The following is a 24,609-nucleotide window of genomic DNA, read 5'->3' on the forward strand; positions in this document are numbered from 1 at the left end:
TTAGTGCAAGAGCTTAGTGCAAGAGCTTAGTGCAAGAGCTTAGTGCAAGAGCTTAGTGCAAGAGCTTAGTGCAAAACAGTGCACTACTGCCTTTTTCAGGTGGAAGAGGTATACATATGAACATTTGAAAATCACCCAGGAGAGATGCTCACAAAACCCAGATACAGCAGGTAAGACTTACTGACATTTAATAAGGCTAATCATGAATACATTTGAATACGAATTATGGTGAAAGACAACTCTGGGATCAAACAGATTTGTGGTACAGCCACATATGCATACAGTTCTGGTCACCCCGTCTCACAAAGGATAGTGTAGACCTGGGAAAGATATAGAGATTATTGGGGGAGAACACCTCTGTGAGAGATGGGATCTATATAACCTATTAGCAAAGTTTCTTCAGAAAGGTATATTTAAATGTCCCAAATGTGATGGGTCCCCTTGCGATAAAGATTACGTTATGCAAATTTACTCTTGAATAGTCCTGTTGACTTTAGTCTTACCTGTTTCATCTGGGCTGTGTGAGAAAGTATCTCCTGGGTGACCTGCAGACTTTCATACACGTACAACTTCCACCTGAAATATGTGGCTTGTTCATTATTTTGGCCACACCTTATACTAAGCTCCTGCACTATTCTAAAAGCTCTCATGCCAAATCCACAAAGAGTATTTTGAATTCCGGGAGTTTAAAGTGTAGCTTGGGAGTTCTCCAAGGGCTAAACTGAGCATATTAATTGTGAATGTGTCTTCTGAGAAGGAAGGAAGTTCCTGGAAAACTTCATTAGCAAGTATATCTTGTGTTCTCTATTTCAAACACGTATGTCTATCTCCTTCTAAAAACAATGTGCTTAATCTGTAAATTTGCAAAAGGAAAGCTCATGTGCATACACGCATACATATTTTTAAGAAATGCTCATATTTTCTTTTGTCTTTAGCTTTGTTTTCAGCCCATTAATTTTTAGGATATATGCATACATATTGGAAATAGAGATTCTGCTTTCACTACCCTCAGCAAAAGTTGAGTTGAATGTATCATTCCATTTGAACTCTGAAAAGTAGGTTGTAGTTGGTTATCTGTAATCATCACAGGTTTTGAAGCTACAAAGACAATGGTGAATGGCACATCTGTATTGCTCATCCTGAAAAGATTTCCAGGGTCAACTGCTTGAGTGAAAATCCTTCTGTTGGTTGTTCTCTGAAAGCAGGATACCATTAGTTTTGGGGTGATAGGTGAGATATACATAAGTCTGTTTCTGCCATGCTCATTATATATTTTCTGAGAGTAATAATGGTACTCTTTAAATGGTAACATCCGTTGTTTCAAAAGCCTTGAAAGACCACTGCTAAAGATCCTACAACATGTAAAAATTTGGCCCTTCCAAAAGATGTATTTCAACACAGAAAAATTCTGTGCTCTCAATATGAGGTTGGGAATAGCAAAGTTTTGGATATTGGGGTGGTGGGGTAGGAGTAACGAATGGGAGAGGAGGTACCGGAAAGGAACCATGGGGAAGGAAATGATCTGCTCCAGTGCATTTTTCCACCGAAAATCAAAGTTGCACAATTATCCAGTAGTGCATGTGGTGGCTCTCTGTGAGGATACCCCGCATATAAATTTTTGCCCCCATTCCGGCAAACCTTCAAGGAATTGGAGCCCCCATCCCCTTTTTGATGCACAAGGCTGGAGATAAGGAAGGGCTTGGGAAGCGGGGTGGCTGTGGGTGATGAGGGAGGATCAGGAAGGAAGGCCATGAGAACCAGGACAAAGTGGGGTGGGTGGGGCAGTGCGGGTGCAGGGAAGCAGCTGAATCAATGCTACATAGAGAACAGCGGGGAGCTGTAAGAGACAGGAGACAGCAGAAGACACCCCTTGCATACAGCTGGCCAGTCAGAGGGAGGGAGGTGGGTGATCTAGCAGCAGCACAATGGATAGTAGCATATGGTTTCCACCTGAAGGAAGCTGGGGTACCTACCTGGCCAGGCGGGAGGACTACAGAAGGAGACGGGACCGGGGGGAGGGGGAGAATAAGCTATGCACCGTAGCTTATTCATCTGAGCATGTGACAGGCACTGCAGGCTGTTTTTTTTAAAATAAGCTACTGTGAATAGCTTATAAGCCACCATGGCTTAAAGTGATATGTGAACCAGCCCACTGTGTATAGCTGGTATGGCTGTTGACAGGAGTTCTTTGTACTAGAATTTCTCAAACTTGGTTGTGGAAATAAATGATGGGCATTAAAAAAAATATGTTTTGCACAGCTTGTTTTGTCAGAATTAGAAATGCCAAGGTTAAATTGTTTTGGACAGGAAAGAGTTTGGAACTCAGTAGGAAGAAAAGTAATAAGGGCAGAGTCTGCGTTCTATAGAGAAGACCCACTAAGGGCGTAATCCTATCGAGATAGGCGGCCGCCTCTGAACTCGGAAGCAACTGCCTATCCTAAGCAAGGCAGGAGAACCACGGAGGGGATCGTGCCCTCCGCACTTCCCCTGCCCTGCTTTTTTGGCTAGACAGCTGATTGCTGATTGTTTCTAGCCGCAGGAGCACAGAGTGGGGAAGGACGTTGCTGTACGACACATTGGATGTGTCATACATATAGCTACACTCTCCCCGCTCTGGAACACCCCCAGACACGCTCCTTTCCAGCTGCTCTGCACTCCTCTTGCGACCGCAGAGGATAGGCCTGTTCTGCACTGCCTCCGAGGCAGTATGGAAGTGGGGGGAGGTCGGTTTTCCGGGAACCAACCTTGTATTGCGGGCTCTGAGGTTGGTTCCCGGAGAATGGCATGTCCTATGGCCATCTAGCTGCTGTCTAGCGGCCATAGGATTGCTCTCTCCATGTTATAAGCAGAGAACTCCCTCCCTTGTGTACCTGAAATGTTTCTCCAGGCACCCTGTGGTTTCTAACCATGGCTCTACACTGTGGCTGGGTAAAGTGTATATGGGTTTCTAAGAATGTGCATCTGTCATTCATGCGTCATGTGTTTACTGCAGGTAACATGTATAGTTTCAAAACCTATGTTGATTAGTAAACCATGGCAAATTTGATTGCTGCATAAAGTGTGGAGCTGTCTATGCTTATAGCAGAAGCAGCTAAACTGAATACGAGTATTTATTTATTTATTACATTTCTATATTGCCCAATAGCCAAATCTCTCTGGGTGGTTCACAAAATTATCTGTAATTTCATTTTGAACTGTTTAAAATCCTGCTCTACTTGTGGGTCTGTACAAGTTACTGGATTTCACAATGGAAAACATTTCATTAATCTCAGCTGGAGTCCCACTGCTCGGACCTTATGACTTCAAATTATTATGTAGTGCTCAGTGTTCTGCATAGGCAAACTTTCCTTCAGGTTATGATTCTTAGGCTGTATTTCAATTGAACAGTGGAAATTATTTGATCCAAAGAAGCTGGCAAACAGCTGCAGTTTTGTAAAATAACGTTTGTGAGAGCTATGTCTATAGTATTGTGGTTTGTGAGCATATTGGTGGCAAAAGGATAAAATGCTTCAGTGGAGTCATATTTCATGTGAATGAGGTCTAGGACATGAATTACATCCTGTTAACCAAGACATTTAGCTTAGCTAAAGCTTTCTTATGGAACTAATAGAACTGATGTAAATGGTCAGAACTGAGCATGCTATCCCTGTGCAACTCATAAGAACATAAGGAGAGCCATGATGGATCAGACCCAGGGTCCATCTAGTCTAGCATTGTACTCACACAGTGGCCAACCAGCTGTTGACTGGGAACCTACAACCAGGGCATGAGCACAACAGTACCCTCCCACCCATGTTCCCCAGCAACTGGTGTCCATAGGCTCACTGCCGCCTTTTGCCTGCCTGCTGCTGCATGGCTCAGGTTTTTAATCTAAACTTAATTCTTGTAGTGCATTCACATGAGTTTTCAAGCTGATCTGCAGCATCCTTTAATATAATACTTCATTTTAGCCTTTTATTGGAAACAGACTTAATGAGACATGTAGAGAGTGTATTACTAAATGGAAATAGAATATCTGAATGATAGGCATGCTGACTTTAATTTATCAACAGTGTCTTTATCCTAGCAGAAGAGTTATGCCGTATTATGACAATCATTTTCTCTGTCACCCTGCATAAAAAGTAAAGAACCTTAAGAGGACTTATTTCAGTAAATCAACTTAATTGTAGGGTTTTGCTTCTGGAGTAACTAATGAGCAAACTTATTTCTGCTACCCAGTATGAAATGTCACAGCACTGAGTGGATTATTCTATAGATGTTCTTTTGCATAATCTTGCTGTTTGTGGTATTCTGAAGTGCACAGTTGGTGCCCTGAGGCAACCTGCCAGAAAGCTTAAACATCAAGTTTGCCAAAATAAAGCTGCAGTAGCTGGAAACTCTAGGACGAAGATTAATACTTTACTTTAAAAGACTAATCTATTACATAGGCTCTAAAGAGTAGATTTATGGAAAACATATAGTATTACTAGTATTCTGTTTTTAATTATTATTGAGGTATATTGTGGGCTTTTGGGTTTTTTATTGAGGTTTTATTACTGAAAACTATTCCTGCTGCAGTCCAAAGTGCTCATCAAATTATTTTCTTCTGTATGCCTAAAGTTTGTTTGTATTTTAATTATTTAATGGACTTTTAGACCACCTTTCAGGATAAATTATCCTCCCAAGGTGGTTTACAATAATATTATACAAAAAGAATAATATTAAAAAATTACTATAACAGCAGCGCATAAATTAGATAGATCAAATAAAAATCAGCAGCAGATGAAACATTTTAACATAGCGGTAGTGGATAAAACAGTTACCGCACCATAAATCATGCAAAAGCCAACAAATAAAAATGTCTAGGTTGTTTAGAAATTTGATATCAAAAACAATATTTTAAATTAAACTTGGGGGCATACTTCTCTTATGCCTGAAAAAGTTTTGGCTTTACAGTATGCAATAGTAGCAAGAGCTGTCCATCCTCTTCTAGTTCTGCATGGATTCCAGGTGTACTCCCTCCAAGAGCAGTTAATGCTCCTGCATCAGGAGAAGTTAGATGGTTCAATCACATATTTGGTAAAATTATCAGCCCCCAGAAGAAGCTGTTTTGGAAGGAGACCACCCCAGAGCAGTTGATCATGCAGAACCATTAACTATATGCGGGAATTCAAAATGTGTATTCATGGAGGGGAATGGGACACATGCTGTGATTCCACTCACAACCTTCCCACATTTACTGGAAGGTCTGAAGGGGAAATGAATCTTTGTTCAGGTGAACATGGTTACAGAGCTCAGCACAATCAGGAACCCTGGCTTATTAAGGTTCCTGCTTGATTAGTGTTCCCGAGCACAATTATATTTCCCATAAATATGGGAAGATCGCAGTTAAGGGGGTGTGGCTGTGGCACATGTCACCATTCTCCTTGATGGATACACCTCTTGAATGCCTGCATAGGGCTATAGTGGGCAACCTCTTCTGTGATTAGAGATGTGAAGGCCTGGAAAAAGAAAGGAGAAAAATTGGGAAAATTTTGGTTTTTCTGTTTTCTCTGAGAACTGTTTTTGGTTTTTTATCCAAAAAATTAAACAGCTTTGGATTATGAAATATTTTCTTTTAGAATTTAAGACAAAGTATTTATATATTGCTACCCGGAATACTCCCCCCACCAAAAAAATGATTTCTAAAGACTATGTAATAAAAACACTTTTATAGAAAGACTAGCAGTGTAAAATACCTGGAAATAATGAAGCCATGGGGAAAATGTTTTTTAATCCTCTCTGTAAAATTCCCAGCATAGTTATTTCTTTCATTTCTTATTAACATTACTGATCTAAAGTATATTTTACTGATAGACATTTATGCTCAGTTTCCCAGCATGAGAGTCACCATTGTTAATTCTTGACAGTAAATGTGCATTTTTTACATTTTGGGGTTTGTTCTATAAAGTCCTACATTTCTGATGCTCTAGCAGTCATTTAATGTAGTTTTAATCTATTCAGACAATAATTACAGATTTACTGAGTTTACTTTAAAAACTTTTAAAATGTAATGATCATTTTATGAGCAAACTAAGTCATACATGAAATAATTTCAGGAACAGAAAGGCTGCTTTATGTTCCTAAAGCAGCTCCCCCGCCCCCCCCCCCCCGGTGCCCTATGGATGTTTTGGTTTATAGTGCCCAGCATTCCTGACCATTAGCCATGCTGCCTGAGGCTGATGGAATCTGAAGTCCAAAATATCTGGAGGGCACCAGGTTGGAGAAGGCTGTCTTAAAGCAACAAAGTGACTTTAGATCTGTAAACAACATTAAAAATATAAGTATTGCTTATTTTTCATTTTTTCCCAAAATTTCTGTCCCCCCCCCAGAAAATCCTGAAAAAAGCTCATCTTTTTTCCATGGCCTCAAAATTTCTGGAAATTTTACATCTCTATCTGTGAGTGGGTATTTTTGGATTCACATAAAAACTTTATTTCTCATGGGGTTGTTGTTGATCAGTCGTTAAGTCGTGTCCTACTCTTCGTGACCCCATGGACCATAGCACGCCAGGCCTTCCTGTCCTCCTCTCTCTCCCAGAGTGTGCTCAAATTCAATTCCAGGTTCCTAAACAACATTGTTCTTTACAGCATCGGACTTTCTTTTCACCACCAGACACATCCACAGCTGAGTGTCCTTTCAGCTTTGACCCAGCTGCTTCACTCTTTCTGGCACTACTTGGAAATTCCCTCTGCTCTTCCCCAGTAGTATATTGGACACCTTTCGACCTGAGGGTCTCATCTTCTGGCGTCATATCTTTTAGCCTTGTGATATGTTCCATGGGGTTTTCTTGGCAAGAATACTGGAGTGGGTTGCCATTTCCTTCTCCAGTGGACCACATTTTGTCACAACTCTACCATGACCTGTCCGTCTTGGGTGGCCCTGCACGGCATAGCTTATGGCTTCACTGAGTTACGCAAGCCCCTTCGCCACAACAAGGCAGTGATCCATGAAGGGGTCTCATGGCATATTCTGTGGCAATTATTGTGTTAGGGAGTACCATCTCTCAGAAGCATAAACATTTGGCCCTATGTTAGAACTTATACTAAAATATTAAAATGAGGTGCTGTGCCTCCTCTTGAAGAGAGATAGCCTGACTACAGTCAACCATGTCCTGGTAATATCCTGTTTGGATTACTGCAATGTGTTCTACACAGGGCTGCCTTTGAAGACTGTTTGGAAACTTCATTTGGTTCAGAATACGTTGACTAGATTACAGAACTGGACTAGGCAAATGGAATGTATCTTAAAACAGCTGCACTGACTCCTGTTTTATTTCCAAGCATAATTCAAAGTGCTGGTGCTAACCTGGGTCTGTTAGGGATGCCTTCTTCAAAATAAACTTGCCCAGGTATTAAGATCTTCCTCAAAGGCCCTACTGATAAGCCTCCCATCCCCCCCCATTTCCCCCCATTTCCTGCCCCCTCCCCCGCCCCTGCGGTGGGGACGGAGGAGACCCCAATGCAGCTGGGAGCTACCGGAGCCCCGCTGCCGCCGGAGGAACTAGAGCAGCGGTGCGCGGAGGGCCGATGCTTTCAGTGTGGAAAGCTGGGACATTTCGCCAAAACCTGCCGCGCTAGACTCGCAGCCCCACTGCCTCCTCCTCCTCCTCCTCATCCTTAGGCCTGACTAGGCTGCCCCCCAAGCCTGTTGGGGGTCTCCAGTGTGGGGGTTGGTTCCGCACCTGGTGGGTACCTTCCGCAACCCCCCCCTCCCATCTGCTATTGCGTGTTCACCTCCGCTCCTCCCAGTGGGGTGGGGTGGAGGCCCTAGCTTTAGTGGACTCTGGGGCTACGACCAGTTTCATGGAAGAAACGTTCACCCTCCTCCATAAGATTCCTACCCTGCCTCTTCCTGCCCCCTTGGCAGTGGAGACCATCGATGGGCGTCCTCTTTCTTCAGGCGCAGTGACCCGGATTACAGCGCCACTCACTCTGCGCACCCAGTCCCACGTTGAGCAGATTCAGTTTCACTTGGCCAAGGTTCCCCACTACCCAATCGTGCTGGGTGTTTCCTGGCTTTCTAAGCATAATCCTCAGATTTCTTGGGGGCTTCAGCAAGTGGAGTTTGCGTCTCCCTACTGCTGGGAGCATTGCCTCCCAACCGAGGCGCCAGTCCCAGCCTAGGCCTTAACCCTTTCCTCCCCCTCCTCGTCTCCTTCTAGCAGTTCTTCAGCTACTGTGATACTTCCTAGAGAAGTATGCAGCTTTTCGGGATGTTTTCGACAAGGAGGAGGCCGACCAGCTCCCCCCTCACCGCCCTTTTGACTGTGCCATTAACCTCATTCCTGTGGCGACCATCCCCACTGGCCAGCTGTATTCGATGTTGGAGCCGGAACTTCGAGCTCTACAGGAGTTTTTGGACACAAACCTCAGACATTGGTTCATTCGCCCCTCCTCCTCTTCCTGTGCCCCTACCATCTTTGTGTCCAAAAAATCGGGAGAACTCTGCCCGGTGCACGATTACAGAGTGTTGAATTTGGTCTCGATCCTTGACAAGTACCCCCTCCCCCTCATACCTGAGATGCTGGAGCACCTGGGGCGAGCCAAGATTTTCACAAAGTTGGACCTGCGTGGCGCCTACAATCTGATTCACATCCGGGAGGGGGATGAGTGGAAGACCTGTTTTGGCACCCGGTACGGAGCATATGAATACGTAGTGATGCCGTTTGGGCTCGCCTGCGCCACCCCCCCCCCCACGTTTTTGCGTTTTATGAATGCCATCTTCCGGGACTATTTGTACACTTTCCTCATTGTGTATCTCGATGATTTACTTATATTTTCTGAGGACCCCCACGCCCATCAGCACCATGTCTCTGCCGTCCTCCAGTGCCTCCGCGAGGACCATCTGTATGCCAAGCTGGAGAAATGTGTGTTTGACCTAACCTCTTTGGACTATCTCAGCTACATTATCTCAGCTGACGGTATCAGGATGGATCCTGCAAAGGACTTGCATCAAGAAGGACTTGCAACGTTTTCTGAGGTTTGCTAATTTTTACAGAAAGTTCCTGCCCAGCTTTGCTTGGCTGACATCTCCTCTCACAGACCTCCTTAAGGGCAGGAAATCTCCTTTTCATTGGACGGCATCTGCCCAACAGGCTTTTGAGGAACTTAAGAAGCTTTTTGGTTCTGAGCCGATCCTGTTACATCCTGACCCGAGGAAGCCTTTTGTAGTGCAAACTGATGCCTCTGACTTTGTGGTGGGGGTGGTGCTTTTTCAGCCAGATCAGGCGGGCAGCAGGTTGCAAACGTGCGCCTACCACTCCAGGAAGATGAACATGTCTGAGAGGAATTATACCATCTGGGAGAAGGAACTGTTGGCCATCAAGTCCGCTTTGGAGACCTGGCGTCATCTGCTGGAGGGGGCGCAGCACCCAGTTGAAGTTAGAACCGACCATCGCAACCTGGAACATCTTCAGACAGCCCGTGCCTTAAACCAGCGGCAGATTAGGTGGTCGCTTTTTTTCCCCATTTCCACCTTAAGATTTGCCATATGAAGGCCTCCAACAACCTACAAGCAGATGCTCTTTCTCGTAAGCCGGACCTTCAGCCAGGGGGTGAGGGAAATCCCCCCCTCTCTGATTCTTCCCTCCCCAGAGCCTGGTGGCAGCTGCGGTGCCTCGCTCTTGGGAGGAGCTCCTTCACTCTGCACAGGCTCGGGATGCTTTTGTTCGCACAAAAGTGGAGGAATTGGGGCTAGCCTTTACCCCCCCACACTCTACCCCCTTCTCTTTGCAAGGTGGCCTGCTTTACCATTCCGGCTGGGTGTATGTGCCTTCTAGACCCCTCCACGAGAAGGTCCTCCATCAGTGCCATGTCTCCCTGACCGCTGGGCATCTTGGTTTCGCCAAGACCCTGCACGGAGTGACGGGGGATTTTTGGTAGCCTCGTGTGTGTCGGGACGTCAAGACCTATGTTGCCTCCTGCCCAACCTGCCAGCGGGTGAAGGCCCCCTCAGGCAAGCCCACAGGCTTGCTTCACCCCCTGTCTACCCCTCAGGACCTTGGAAACTGCTCTCCCTTGACTTCATCACTGACTTGCCTCGCTCACATGGTAAGACCACTATTCTGGTGGTGGTGGATTTGTTTTCTAAGATGGCCCATTTCATCCCCTGCTCTGGGTTGCCCACAGCCAGGGAGACAGCGGAGCTTTTTTTAGCGCATGTCTTCCGGCTCCACAGATGGCCCGAGGGTCTCATTTTGGATAGGGGGGCCCAATTCACAGCCCATTTCTGGAGGGAGCTACTTGGGCTTTTCCATGTGATGCTCCATCTTTCCTCAGCCCACCACCCACAGACGGACGGTCAGACCAAGCGCACCAGTGCGACTCGGGAGCAATATTTACACTGTTATGTCAATTACCAGCAAGATGACTGGTGTTCCTTGCTGCCTCTCACAGAATTTGCTTATAACAATGCCTGCCATTCTTCCACCCACCAAACTCCATTTTTTGCCAATTTTGGTTACCACCCCAAGGCTTTCCCGTCCACCCTAGCTTCCTCTTCAGTGCCGGCAGCCCATGACTTCTTAGAGGAGTTACGAGCGGTACACCACCTCTTACGGGACTCCCTCGAGCAAGCCAAGTCAGCCTACAAGGCCTCTGTGGACCGGCGGCGCCAGCCGGGTCCGTCTCTGCAACTGGGGGACTGGGTTTGGTTGTCCACCCAATACCTTCTCTCTCACTCGCCCACAAGGAAGCTCACACCTCGCCGCACGGGGCCTTTCCAGATTACGGCCCAGATTAACCCTGTTGCTTTTCACCTGGCTCTCCCCCCCCCTCCATGAAGATCCATCCTGTTTTTCATTGGTCCTTGCTGTCCCCCCTGGTTTCTGGCGACCCTCATCGCTTGGCTGGCTCCCCCCCACCGCCAGTGCTGGTGGAAGAGGAGGAGGAGTTTGAGGTTGCAGAGATTCTGGACTCCCGCCTTCCTTGCGGCCGCCTGCAATATCTAGTGGACTGGAAGGGGTACGGGCCAGATGAGCAGTCCTTGGAACCCACAGAAAATGTGCATGCTCCATTGCTGCTGAGGCGCTTCCACCAGCTGTACCCCCACAAACCCGGGGCCCCAGGGGAGGAGCACAAGGGGGGGCCTCATGGGAGCGGGGATGATGTCAGGGTGGAAACTGAGCTGATAGAACCCCAGAGCAGTTCTGATTCTGAGGAGGAACAGCAATCCGTGGGAGAGGACCGCACTCACCTCTCACAGGCACAGCAGCTGGCAGAGATTCCTCCTGCCAACATTCCTGAGATAGTGACGCTGGCAGTGAGAGAGTGAGGGAGGGGGGCTTGCTGGACACTCGACGCCGATGCCAGGAGCGACGACAGCTGGAAAGGAGGCGTAGCGCTCGTTTGGCGCGCAAGCAACGGTCACATCCCGAGGACCCAAGGGAAAGAGGGAGGAACTCTCCCTAGCCCATAAGTTCAGGGTCTTCCCATGATTCCCCTTCAAACGGGGACCAACTGCCTAACATGGAGCATAGGCTACTCTGCTGTTCCTTGCTTAGTCACTGGTGATTAGCCTCTGAAAGAGTCATTAAGTTGTAAAAGGATTAAAGCCTTGAAAAGAATCCTTTTGTCTGTGTCTTGAGTTAGCTATTGGAGTACACTGAAAGAGGCCACCAGGGCGCTCCTGACACCTTCTTTCTCTGGCTACTTCCAGTGTCTCAGCAGACAGCCATCTTGCCTTCTTGGTTTTCTTTTTCTTTGGGATGTTTTTTGTTGCCACCTCCTGAACAATGTTGCGAACTTCTGTTCTTCCGGGATCCCATAGGTCTTCCGGGACCCTATCTACTAAATAGTCCCTTAAATCTATTCTTCATGTCCACTGCATAATACGCCATAGGAATATTAGTGAGCTTGTAACTAACTGATCTGTGGGTCTTCCCTATTCTCTTTAGTCTGATTCTAAATTGTGCAATAAGAAGTTTGTGATCTGAACTACAGTCAGCTCCAGGTCTTGTTTTTACCACCTGCATAGATGTCCGCCACCTTTGGCTACAAAGGATGTAGTCAGTCTGATTTTGGTGTCAACCATCTGGTGAAGTCCATGTATAAAGTCATCTTTTAGGTTGTTGGAAGAGAGTGTTTGTTATGCACAGTGAGTTGTCTTGGCAAAATTCTATCAGCCTATGTCCTGCTTCATTTTGTTATCCCAGACCATGCTTGCCTGTAATTCCAGGTGTCGTTTGACTACCCACCTTAGCATTCCAGTCTCCTGTAATGAAAATAACATCTCTTTTTGGCATATTATCCAGTAGGTGCTGCAGATCCTCATAGGACTGATCTACTTCTGCTTCTTCAGCATCTGTGGTTGGGGCGTATATTTGGATCACTGTGATGTTGAATGGCTTACCCTGAATTTGAATTGAGATCATTCTATTTTTTTTTGGATTGTATCCAAGCACTGCTTTAGCCACTTTATTAATTATGAAGGCTACTCCATTTTTTCTGTGGTCCTCTTGTCCACAGTAGTAGATCTGGTGGTCATCTGATGTGAAGTGGCCTATTCCAGTCCATTTCAGTTCACTGACACCCAACATGTCTATATGTAATCTTGACATCTCCCCAATAACCACATCCAATTTGCCCTGGCTCATAGATCTTACATTCCAGGCTCCTATAGTGTGTTGATCTTTAGAACATCGGATTCGTTGTTCACCACCAGCACCGTCAGCCACTAGCCGTTCTTTCAGCTTTGAGCTAGCTACGTCATCGCATCTGGGGCTAGTTGAACTTATCCTCTGTTCCTCCCCAGTAGCATTTTGACCATCTTCTGACCTGGGAGTCCCATCTTCTGATGGTACACCAACATATCTCTGGTTGTACTGATCCATTTAGTTTTCACGGCAAGAATACTGGGGTGGGTTGCCGTTACCTTCCCCAGGGATCGTATTTAGTCTGACCTCTCTGCCATGACCTTCCTGTCTTGGGTGTCCCTTCACGGTTTAGCTCATGGCATCATTAAGGTGCTCAAGCTCCAGCACCACAACAAGGTTGTTGTTGTTGTTCAGTCGTGTCCGACTCTTCGTGACCCCATGGACCATAGCACGCCAGGCCTTCCTGTCCTGCGCTCTCTCCTGGAGCGTGCTCAAGTCCCTATTCATTGCATCGGTGATGCTATCTAGCCATCTCATCCTCTGCCGTCCCCTTCTCCTTTTGCCTTCAGTCTTTCCCAGCATCAGGGTCTTTTCCAGAGAGTTTTCTCTTCGCATTAGGTGGCCAAAATATTTGAGCTTCAGCTTCAGTATCTGTCCTTCCAATGAGCACTCAGGGTTGATTTCCTTTAGGATGGACTGATTTGACCTCCTTGCAGTCCAGGGGACTCGTAAGAGTCTTCTCCAGCACCACAGTTCAAAAGCATCAATTCTTTGGCGCTCAGCCTTCCTTATAGTCCAGCTCTCACAGCCATACTTTACTACTGGGAAAACCATAGCTTTGATTAGACGGACCTTTGTCGGCAAGGTGATGTCTCTGCTTCATACTATGCTGTCTAGGTTTGCCATAGCTTTCCTCCCAAGGAGCAAGTGTCTTTTAATCTCATGGCTACTACAGTCACTGTCTGCGGTGATCTTGGAGCCCAAGAAAGTAAAATCTGTCACTGCTTCCATTTCTTCCCCTTCTATATGCCAGGAAGTGATGGGGCCAGATGCCATGATCTTAGTTTTTTTAATGTTGAATTTCAAACCAGCTTTTGCACTCTCCTCTTTCACCCTCAACAAAAGGCTCTTGAGATCCTCTTCGCTTTCTGCCATTAGGGTGGTATCGTCTGCATATCGGAGGTTGTTGATAATTCTCCCAGCAATCTTAATTCCGACCTGTGATTCATCCAACCCGGCGTTTCTCATTAAGTACACGACAAGGTAACGATCTCCTTTGCTGGAGCCTCTCTTCATAAACTTTCCATATATATATTGGCAATGTCACCGTCAACTCAGTTGTAGTCTTGTCTTTTACTATTTTCTCCCCATATTCAGTCCATTGCCAAATCATGTCATTCCACCATTTACGCTACTGCAGAAATACGACCCTTCCTTTCTTGGTTTGGCAAACACTCTGGTTTATGTCCTGGTCATCTTTCACCTTGACCACTGTAACCTTCTCCTGTCTGGTCTTCCATTGTCTCACTTTGGTTGTCTCACCTCTGTCCAACACTCTGCTGCCAAAATCATTCACTTCTGTCATTGCTCTGATCACATGACACCCCTCCTTAAATTCCTACACTGGCTTTCTGTTAGTCTCTGATCCAGTATAGGCTCCTCCATTCTTATGTTCAAAGCCCTGCATGGCCTTGCACCCCCTTACATTTCCACTCTTGATGCATCCCTGCCCACAACCTTTGCTCCTCCAGTATCAACACTCTCAGCTGTCGGAAGATCTCCTGTTCCCTCCAACAACTCCACCCTTTCTCTTACTTCCTTCTCTCTTCAAAAGCTTTCTTTTCTGTAAAACCTTTTGCACAACCCCCTAGTTCCCATGCCCTACTGTAACTAAGCCTAACTACATATATCTGAAACAAAAATTCTCTCCCTGTTCACTCATTTCCCTCCCCTTCCTCTGCATTAAGTTTTAGATTGTAAGCTCCTTGGAGCAGGGGCCTAGCGTCTTGTACTTTGAAAAGTGCCGCACATGCTGATTGTGCTATATAAATAAATAAATAATAAACGGGCTAAGCCTGGTTGCCTAGTGTTGTTCTAGCATTAGGTTGATGGTTATTAGGTAGTGGAAAGTTCCCTTCTTCAGAAATGATCAAAGAAAGGATCCACATTTGATGTACAATACATTTTTGCTTTTGTTTTTATTTCATGCAGAAAGTCCCTAGAGAAAGAGCTCCATGTAGTCAAAGTGAAGCTTTTTCTAGAAAAACTCTGTAACTCCGCATTGCATGAATTGTATGCTGCCTACTGACCCTGAAGAAAAGCTGGAACAGAATTTGCAAGGAAAGAAAAGAAAAAGGTTGGAATTTGATTTGGAGGACCTGGGCCTGGAAATGCCTCAGGTAAGTGTCCAGTATTTGTATTTACTTACCGAAAGCAAGAAGTCAAGAAATTGTAGTCGGCTTTTTATGGAGGGGGTGGTGAGAGAGAAGGGGAGATGATGTGTGTGGTGTGATTGTGGCCATGCAGATCTCCACACCTTTTCATCAGCAAAATAACAGCTTAAACAAAAGCCTGCACAAAAGCAGAATCTACTTCCTGGTTAAGAAATAAAGTATTCTTTTTGCATCATGATTATTCTTTCAAAGCAGTGCATTTTGGAAATTCGTTTAGATCAGGGATAACCAGTTTCCATAGCTTTTGTGGCTGGATGTGTTTGTCTTATTTTATTTTATTTTATTTTATTCAGTTAAAGCATATATATCCTACTCTTCCAATCCATCCCCTTTATGGGAAATTTGGCTGAGCAAGCTGTGTTTGCATTCTTGCTGTTGTTCAGTCGTTTAAGTCATGTCCAACTCTTCGTGACCCCATGGACCATAGCATGCCAGGCCTTCCTGTCCTCCACTCTCTCCAGGAGTGTGCTCAAGTTCATATTCATTGCATCCGTGATGCTATCTAGCCATCTCATCCTCTGCTGTCCCCTTCTCCTTTTGCCTTCAATCTTTCCTAGGATCAGGGTCTTTTCCAGTGAGTTTTCTCTTCGCATTAGGTGGCCAAAATATTTGAGCTTCAGCTTCAGTATATGTCCTTCCAATGAGCACTCAGGGTTGATTTCCTTTAGGATTGACTGATTTGACCTCCGTGCAGTCAGCACCACAGTTCGAAAGCATCAATTCTTCGGCGCTCAGCCTTCCTTATAGTCCAGCTCTCACAGCCATACATTACTACTGGGAAAACCATAGCTTTGATTAGACGGACCTTTGTCAGCAAGGTGCTGTCTCTGCTTCTTACTATGCTGTCTAGGTTTGCCATAGCTTTCCTCCCAAGGAGCAAGGGTCTTTTAATTTCATGGCTACAGTCACCGTCTGCGGTGATCTTGGAGCCCAAGAAAGTAAAATCTGTCACTGCTTCCATTTCTTCCCCTTTTGTATGCCAGGAAGTGGTGGGGCCAGATGCCATGATCTTCGTTTTCTTAATGTTGAGTTTCAAACCAGCTTTTGCACTCTCCCCTTTCACCCTCAACAAGAGGCTCTTGAGATCCTCTTCGCTTTCTGCCATTAGGGTGGTATCGTCTGCATATCTGAGGTTGTTGATAATTCTCCCAGCAATCTTAATTCCGACCTGTGATTCATCCCACCTGGCGTTTCTCATGATGTACTCTGCATATAAGTTAAATAAGCAGGGTGACAATATGCAGCCTTGTCATACTCCTTTCCCAATTTTGAACCAATTGGTTGTTCCATGTCTGGTTCTTACTGTTGCTTCTTGACCCTCGTACAGGTTTCTCAGGAGACAGGTAAGGTGGTCTGGTACTCCCATCTCTTTCAGAATTTGCCACAGTTTGTTGTGATCCACACAATCAAAGGCTTTAGCGTAGTCAATGAAGCAAGAAATAGGCGTTTTTCTGGAATTCTCTTGCTTTCTCCATGATCCAGCGAATGTTGGCGATTTGATCTCTAGTTCCTCTGCCTCTTCGAAACCCAGCTTGTACTTCCAGTAGTTCTCGGTTCGCATACTGCTGAAGCCTAGCTTGTAGGATTTTGAGCATCACCTTGCTGGCATGTGATATGAGCGCAATTGTGCTGCAGTTTGAACACTCTTTGGCGTTGCCCTTTGGAATTGGAATGTAAACTGACCTTTTAGCTTCCACTAAATCAAACTAGCTTCCCTCGCCTTAGCTCTACCTTTGACATCCCGCATCTTGGCTTCTCTTTTTGGGATATCTAGAGTGTGAATATGTGGAACTGGCTTTTATTGACTGAGCGATGGGGTGGGGGCTGAGCATGACAGCAGTTTGACTGAAGTTATCTAATGAGTTAATTTTGAGCATCACCTTGCTGGCATGTGAAATGAGCGCAATTGTACGGTAGTTTGAACACTCTTTGGCATTGCCCTTCTTTGGAATTGGAATGTAAACTGACCTTTTCCAGTCTTGTGGCCACTGTTGAGTGTTCCAAATTTGTTGGCATATTGAGTGCAGCACTTTAACAGCATCATCGTTTAGGATTTTAAATAGCTCAGCAGGAATACTGTCATCTCCACTAGCTTTGTTGTTAGTAATGCTTCCTAAGGCCCACTTGAATTCACTCTCTAGGATGTCCGGCTCAAGTTCAAGGACCGCACTATCATGGCTATCAGGGACATTCAGATCTTTCCTGTATAGTTCTTCTGTGTATTCTTGCCACCTCTTCTTAATCTCATCTGCTCCTGTTAGGTCCCTGCCTTCTTTGTCCTTTATCATGCCCGTCTTTGCGCAAAACGTTCCCTTGAGATCTCCGATTTTCTTGAAGAGATCTCTAGTCTTTCCCATTCTGTTGTTTTCCTCGATTTCTTTGCATTGTTCATTTAAGAAGGCCTTCTTGTCTCTCCTTGCTATTCTCTGGAACTCTGCATTCAGTTGGATATATCTTCCCCTTTCTCCCTTGCTTTTCGCTTCCCTTCTTTCGTGAGCTACTTGTAAAGCCTCATCAGACAGCCACTTTGCTTTCTTGCATTTCTTTTTCTTTGGGATGGATTTCGTTGCTGCCTCCTGAACAATGTTACGGACCTCCGTCCATAGTTCCTCAGGCACTCTGTCTATCAGGTCTAATCCCTGAAATCTATTCCTCACCTCCACTGTATATTCATCAGGGATATGATTGAGGTCATACCTGAATGGTTTAGTGGTTTTCCCTACGTTCTTCAATTTAAGCTGAAATTTTGCAACGAGAAGCTCATGATCTGAGCCACAGTCAGCTCCAGGTCTTGTTTTTACTGACTGTATAGAGCTTCTCCATCTCTGGCTGCAAAGGACATAATCAATCTGATTTCGATATTGACCATCTGGTGATGTCCATGTGTAGAATCGCCTCTTGTGCTGTTGGAAAAGAGAGTTTGCTATGATCAGCGTGTTCTCTTGGCAAAACTCTATTAGCCTTTGTCCTGCTTCATTTTGTACACCAAGGCCATGCTTGCCTGTTATCCCGGTGATTTCTTGACTTCCTACTTTGGCATTCCAATCCCCTATGATGAAAAGGACATCTTTTTTTGGTGTTAGTTCTAGAAGGTCTTGTAGGTCTTCATGGAACCGATCAACCTCAGCTTCTTCGGCCTCAGTGGTTGGGGCATAGACTTGAATTACTGTGATGTTGAATGGTTTGCCTTGGATTTGTACTGAGATCATTCTATCATTTTTGAGATTGTACTCCAGTACTGCTTTTCCCACCCTTTTATTGACTATGAGTGCTACTCCACTTCTTCCAAGGGATTCTTGCCCACAGTAGTAGATATAATGGTCACCTGAATTAAATTCGCCCATGCTTGTCCATTTTAGTTCGCTGATTCCCAAGATGTCGATGTTCAATCTTGCCATCTCATGTTTGACCACCTCCAGCTTACCTTGATTCATTGATCTGACATTCCAGGTTCCTAAACAATATTGTTCTTTACAGCATCGGATTTTCTTTTCACCACCAGACACATCCACAGCTGAGTGTCCTTTCAGCTTTGGCCCAGCCGCTTCACTTTTTCTGGTGCTACTTGGAAATTCCCTCTGCTCTTCCCCAGTAGTATATTGGACACCTTCCAACCTGAGGGTCTCATCTTCCAGCGTCATATCTTTTAGCCTTGTGATACGTTCCATGGGGTTTTCTTGGCAAGAATACTGGTGTCAAGGGCTCCTTGGAGGCCTCTCTCAGTCTAATCCAGTAACCAAGTCCAGACACAGACAAAGGGATTCCTTTCAAAGCTTTATTCTTCCTTTACAACTTAACAACTCTACAGGTAGCAACTAGATCTGAGCAGCAGAGTACCTATGCCCTAAGTTGAAACAGTTGGTCCCCGTTTGAAAGGGAATTACTGGCAGACCCCTGAACTTAAGGACTAGGGAGAGTCCCTCCCCTTTTCCCTTGGATCCTCGGGGCGCAGCCGTTGTTTGCGCGCCAACAGGGCACTGCGCCTCCTTTCCGCGCCCTCCATCTGGCGCCGCTCTCTGCATCTGCGTTGCGCATCCACCAAGTCTGCTATCTCTGCTCGGTCACTCCCTGGACTGCTTTCTAATCTAGGAATGCTGGTGGGAGGAATCTCCGTCAGCTGTGGGCCCTGGAAAAGAGGAGCTCGCTCCTCTCCCAGGAGCGACTGCTCTTCCTCAGAATCAGAACTACTCTGGGATTCTATGGGCTCAGTGTCCACCCTGACAACTGGAGTGGGTTGCCATTTCCTTCTCCAGTGGACCACATTTTGTCAGAACTCTCCGCCATGACCTGTCCATCTTGGGTGGCCCTGCACGGCATAGCTTATGGCTTCACTGAGTTACGCAAGCCCCTTCGCCACAACAAGGCAGTGATCCATGAAGGGGGTGTTTGCATTACCCAGCAGTAAAAGCTTTATGGTTATGAAGCACATGCCATTGGGTGACGCTGGAGCAAAGCATATAAAACCCAGGGAATGTAAGAAAAGCCCTGCTGGATCAGACCAAAAGCCTACCAAATGCCCACAAGCAGGACACAAGAGCAGCAGTCCTCTCCTGCTGTTGTTTCCCAGTAACTATTGTTTGAGAGGAATGCTGCCTCCATTCTGGAGATCACACATAGCCATCATGACCAGTCGCCATTGATTGCTTTCTTCTCCATTAATTTATCTAATCCCCTTTTAAAGCTATCTACGCTGATGGCAATCACCACATCCTGGTAGGGTTTTTTTGCCCCCAATGTGCATTACTTTCTACTTGCTTACACTGAACCACATTTGCCGTTTTAACATCCATTCATCCAGTTTGGAGAAATCCGTTCCGAGCTCTCTGTAATCCCTTCTTATTTTTACCACCATAAATAATCGGGTGTCACCAGCAAATTTGGCCATCTCACTGCTCACCCCTCACCAGATCATTTATGAACAAGTTAAAAAGCATTGGTCCCAGTACAGATCCTTGGGGTCCCCACTGTTTACATCCTTCCGTTGTGAGAACTGGCCATTTATTCATACTGTGCTTTCTCTTCTTTAATCAGTTACTGATCCATAAGAGAACCTCTCCTCCTATCCCATGACTGCTAGGTTTGTTCAGGAGTCTTTGGTGAGGGACTTGGTTAAAAGCTTTTTGGAAGTCTAAGTATACTGGGCTCGGATCAAATGCTGGTCATCTGCAAGCAGAATGGATTTCCCTTTCCCCTAACACTCCACCCAAATCTACTCCAAAAGGTTGAGGGGAGCCCTCTGGAGCAGGTTTGGGGCATGCATGGAGAGCTGCAAGAGGGAGGCAAGGACGGAAGTCACTGCCGGCAGAAGTCAGTTCTAGTGACATTGGATTCAACACACAGTGTCTACTGGATCACTCCATCTACATGCTTGATGACACTCTCAAGTGTAAAAGATTAATGGAACAGGGCTTTTCTTTGTAGATGCTGTGTAGACTCTTCTTCAGTAAGATTTGTCCTTCTATATGCTTGATCATTTTATCTTTAATAATGCTTTAAAATAATTGTTTTTTTAATAATAGAATACATATTACAATAATATTTAATAATGCTTTTAAATAATGGAAAATATTATTACTCAGAACAGGTGTTAAGCTAACTGGCCTGTGATTTCCTTCATCTCCCTAGATCACTTTTTAAAAATTGGTGTTAGGTTGGCCATTTTTTCAGTCCTCAAGTATGGAGGCCAATCCTAGGGACAACTTGCATATTTTTGTTAGAAATTTAGCAAATTCACATTTGAGCTCTTGAAGAACTCTCAGAAGGATACCATGTGGCCCCAGTGATCTGTTAATTTTTAGTTTGTCAATTAGATCTACAAATTCATCTCTTGTCATCACTATTTGCTTCAGTTCCTCAGACTCCCTTCCTGAAAATGTTAGTGCAAGCATGGGTGTTTGCCTACATTTTCCATGATGAAAAGAATTCATTCAATTTCACTGCAATCTCCTTATCCTTCTTTACAATGCCTTTAACTCCCTTGTCATCCAACAGTCCAACTGCCTTCCTAGCTAGTTTCCTGCTTCTGGTATATTTAAAGGTTTTTATTGATGGTCTTAATGCTTTTAGCAATAGGCTCCTCGCATTCTTCGTTGTTGTGGTTGTTACTGCTGCTGCATACCTTATTGTCTGCATTACTTTTTCCAGTGTTTGTATTCCTTTTTGTTGTCATTTGGGCAAGAGGTCCATTTTCTGAATGAAGCCTTCTTCCCTTAAATAGCTTCCTTGACTCTGCTTGGTAACTCTGCTCGCGTCCTCCTCGACTTGGTGACACCTTTCTTGATCTGCAGTATTCCAGATGAACTTACTTTATTGTGGTTTTGAATAACTCCCAAAGTGTTTTGGAGAGATTTGACCCTCTTGAGTTTCCCTTTCAGCTTTAAAAAATGTGACTGCTGGCCTTCCTGGGCACGTTCATGCGTACATATACATGGTATCTGATAGTACTGGAGACATGGTTTATAATCTGTTCCACAACACTTAACATCTTACACTAGGTTCCAGGTGCCAATTAGTCCAGGGTTGCCTCTCCACTGGTTGGTTCCATGACCAGCTGTTCTAGGGAATACCCATTTAGGGTACCTAGACATTTTACCTCTTCACTGTGGCCTAAACACACATTTACCTAGTCTGTGTGAGGATAATTTGAAGTCACCTGTTATTTCAAGATTTTCTCCTTTGGATGTCTCCCGGATTTCATTCTCCCTCAAGATTACCGTGAGCATTTTGGTTTGGGATGGGGGTGGTAATAGCTTGTCTCCAATACCTAATTACTTTTGGAATATAGTATTGCCATCCACAACGGTTCTATGGAGGAGTATACCCCTTTTGAGATTTCAGTTTTGTTTGACTCTATGTGCTCTTTGACGTTCAGAGCAACTCCACCTCCAGTATGTCCTTCCCTGTTCTTATTTAATTAATTAATTAATTAATTTCTTAATCGCCCACCTGGCTGGTCACCCAGCCACTCTGAGCAATGTACAATTTAAAACAGTAAAATTATACATTAAAACATTGTTTAAAAATACCCTAACCCACCCCAAATGCCTGCCTGAACAACCAAGTTTTCAATGCATGGTGGAAGCTCATTAAGGAGGGGGCATGGTGGAGTTCCTTAGGGAGGGAGTTCCACAGAGTGGGGGCCACCACAGAGAAGGCCCTCTCCCTCATCCTCACCAGCCTAGCTGTGCTGGCTGATGGGACAGAGAGAAGGCCATCCAAGGCTGATCTTGTTGAGTGGCCTGTCTGGTGTTGCTGGAGGCGCTCCTTGAGATAGGCAGGGCTGGAACCATATAGGGTTTTAAAGGTCAAAACCAACACCTTGAATTTTGCCCGGAAAACAACTGGAATTTTTATCCAGAGTTGAGTGTATCCCACTGGTTCTTGCCATTCCACCCGGTTTCCATTATGCCCGCTATGTTCTCCTTTAAAACTAAGCACTTCGTCTCCCAACCTGGCTCAGAGGCTTCTAGTATTGGCATATCATAGAATCATAGAATAGTAGAGTTGGAAGGGGCCTACAAGGCCATCAAGTCCAGCCCCCTGCTCAATGCTCAATTGAGCTCAATTGCTCAATTCAAAATGCTCAATTCTCCGCCATACCCCCTCTTTAATGAGCTTCTGCCATTAAACTGAGTTCCTGTTGTAATATCATCACATATACACAGTGTCCCTCTCCAAATGTCTGACATGTAGCACAAATGTATAGAATATTCATTTCACACAAACCTTTAAATGACTTCTGAGGCTTTTTATGACCCCCTGCCTCATGATGTGCAGTGGGTGGGTACCACAGAGAGGGCCTTTATGTTTGCTGTGCTCAGAATGTGAAATGGTCTTCCAAGAGGTTTGCCTTGTCACTTCATTGCTTACGTTTAGACAGGCTCCGAAAACAGTTTGATGCCAGTGGTCATTTCTAAGATATGGTCTGCCTTAATGTCCTTCTCTTTTTATTACAGTGCTGCTTTTTAAACTACATTTGTATATTGCATTAAACTTGAAATGCTGCTTTTAATTGCATTTTATTGTGTGCTATCTTGGGTATATTTTGATATAGAAGGATGGAGTACAAATTGCAGAAATGAAGGTTGTGTTTTTTATTTCCCTTTCATGTGAAACTATGCAAAATCTTAGTCATACTTTGATTAAAATTTGGTTGAGGTGCTAGAGGCTAGATTGATTTGCTTTGTATATAGTTTGCAGGGCACCAGTCAGTGTTCCGTTGTTTAAATTAAAAATAAGTATAGAGCATGCTAAAAGGTGGTTAGACTGTCACACTGGATCCGGAGTTCCTGTTGTAATGAGATGCTATTATTTAAGGGGAAAGAATGGGAAAATATGTGACATTAGAGGGAAATGTTTAACTATCACCAGATAGGACTGATATTTTTGTTATAAAACTGGGGTTGTTTGTATTTCAAACTAATAATAATGTATTATAGCCTAGTGTGAGTGGAATGGACCCTCCTTTTGGGGATGCCTTTCGAAACCACATGTTTTCAGAACAGACCTTGATGAGCACAGATCTCTTGGCTAACAGTTCTGATCCAGATTTCATGTATGAAGTGGTAAGTTATTTTTATTTTCCTCTGACCACATAAAGCATAGCTTAGCCTTTCTCCAATGAGAGGAGATATGCCTTCTGGAGATTGGTTCATTTAAGGCCAGTTTAGTGTGCCTTGCTTCTCTATTAAATTTAACCATTCATAAGCTCAGCAACAGTGGCAACTCGCCAATGAAAGGCTGACAAAGCTGACTAAGAAAAGAAAAGCATTGACATACCTTCTAGCGAGGAGCTGCTTCCTGAGCAGACTTCAAGTCATCATTTTCTTACAGTACTACATCTAAGGGGAATTGGAAGTGGTTAGGGATTAGAAAAGTCATTTATTCTTTTTTTAAAAGAAAATAAGTGAGAAGCAGAATGAGAGATGGAAGTTACCCAGTGGATTATCTAGTCCAGACCTGTGTAGAGCCTGTTGTTCCTAAAGAACCCCTATAAAAACTCAGTCCTTGAAACCCTCCAACTTAAAAGCTTCCACAAGCTTGCTTGACAACTCGTTGCAGTGCCAGACTGCCCTTTCTGTTGGAATGTTTTTTCCTAGTATTTAAAAAACAATGCTACTTGTCCTGTATTAGTACTGTTTATTTAGGGCAACAATGTGTTCCTTAAGCTAATCATGTTTGGGCCCTTCAGCATTTTCTGACCAGAACTTATGGCTAAAATAATTAGGCTTTTATAAGAAGGCTACTAAAAAGTAACTAATAAGGACATAAGAACAATCCTCCTGGATCAGACTAAAGGTATGTCTGGTCCAGCATCCTGTTTCCCAGAGCAGCCAGCCAGATGCCTCCAGGAAGCCCAAAAACAGGATATGAAGGCAGTAGCCCTCTCCTGCTGTTCTCCAGCAACTGGCATCCATAGGTATACTGCCTCTGATCCTGCAGGTAGACTAGTAACCATTGATAGCAATATCAAGTTCAAGTGCGGGAATCATGACTAGTACCCACTGATAGTGTTATCATCCATGAATTTGTCTAACCCCTTTA

General features: G+C 44.8%; 1 protein-coding gene across 1 annotated transcript in view; it reads left to right on the forward strand.

Moving 5' to 3' along the window:
- CREBRF (CREB3 regulatory factor) overlaps positions 1-24,609 on the forward strand; it is a 48,482-nt gene that overhangs the window by 12,529 nt on the left and 11,344 nt on the right. The window contains exons 2-3 of the mRNA XM_084838698.1: positions 14,825-15,012; positions 23,505-23,630. Coding sequence (XP_084694824.1) covers positions 14,899-15,012; positions 23,505-23,630 — 240 coding nt within the window. The 5' untranslated portion in view covers positions 14,825-14,898. The remainder of the gene's footprint in view (positions 1-14,824; positions 15,013-23,504; positions 23,631-24,609) is intronic.

Source organism: Heloderma suspectum, chromosome 2 (assembly GCF_057233095.1).
Source record: "Heloderma suspectum isolate Gila_16-S chromosome 2, 16-S_ref, whole genome shotgun sequence".
NCBI classification, from domain to species: domain Eukaryota; kingdom Metazoa; phylum Chordata; class Lepidosauria; order Squamata; family Helodermatidae; genus Heloderma; species Heloderma suspectum.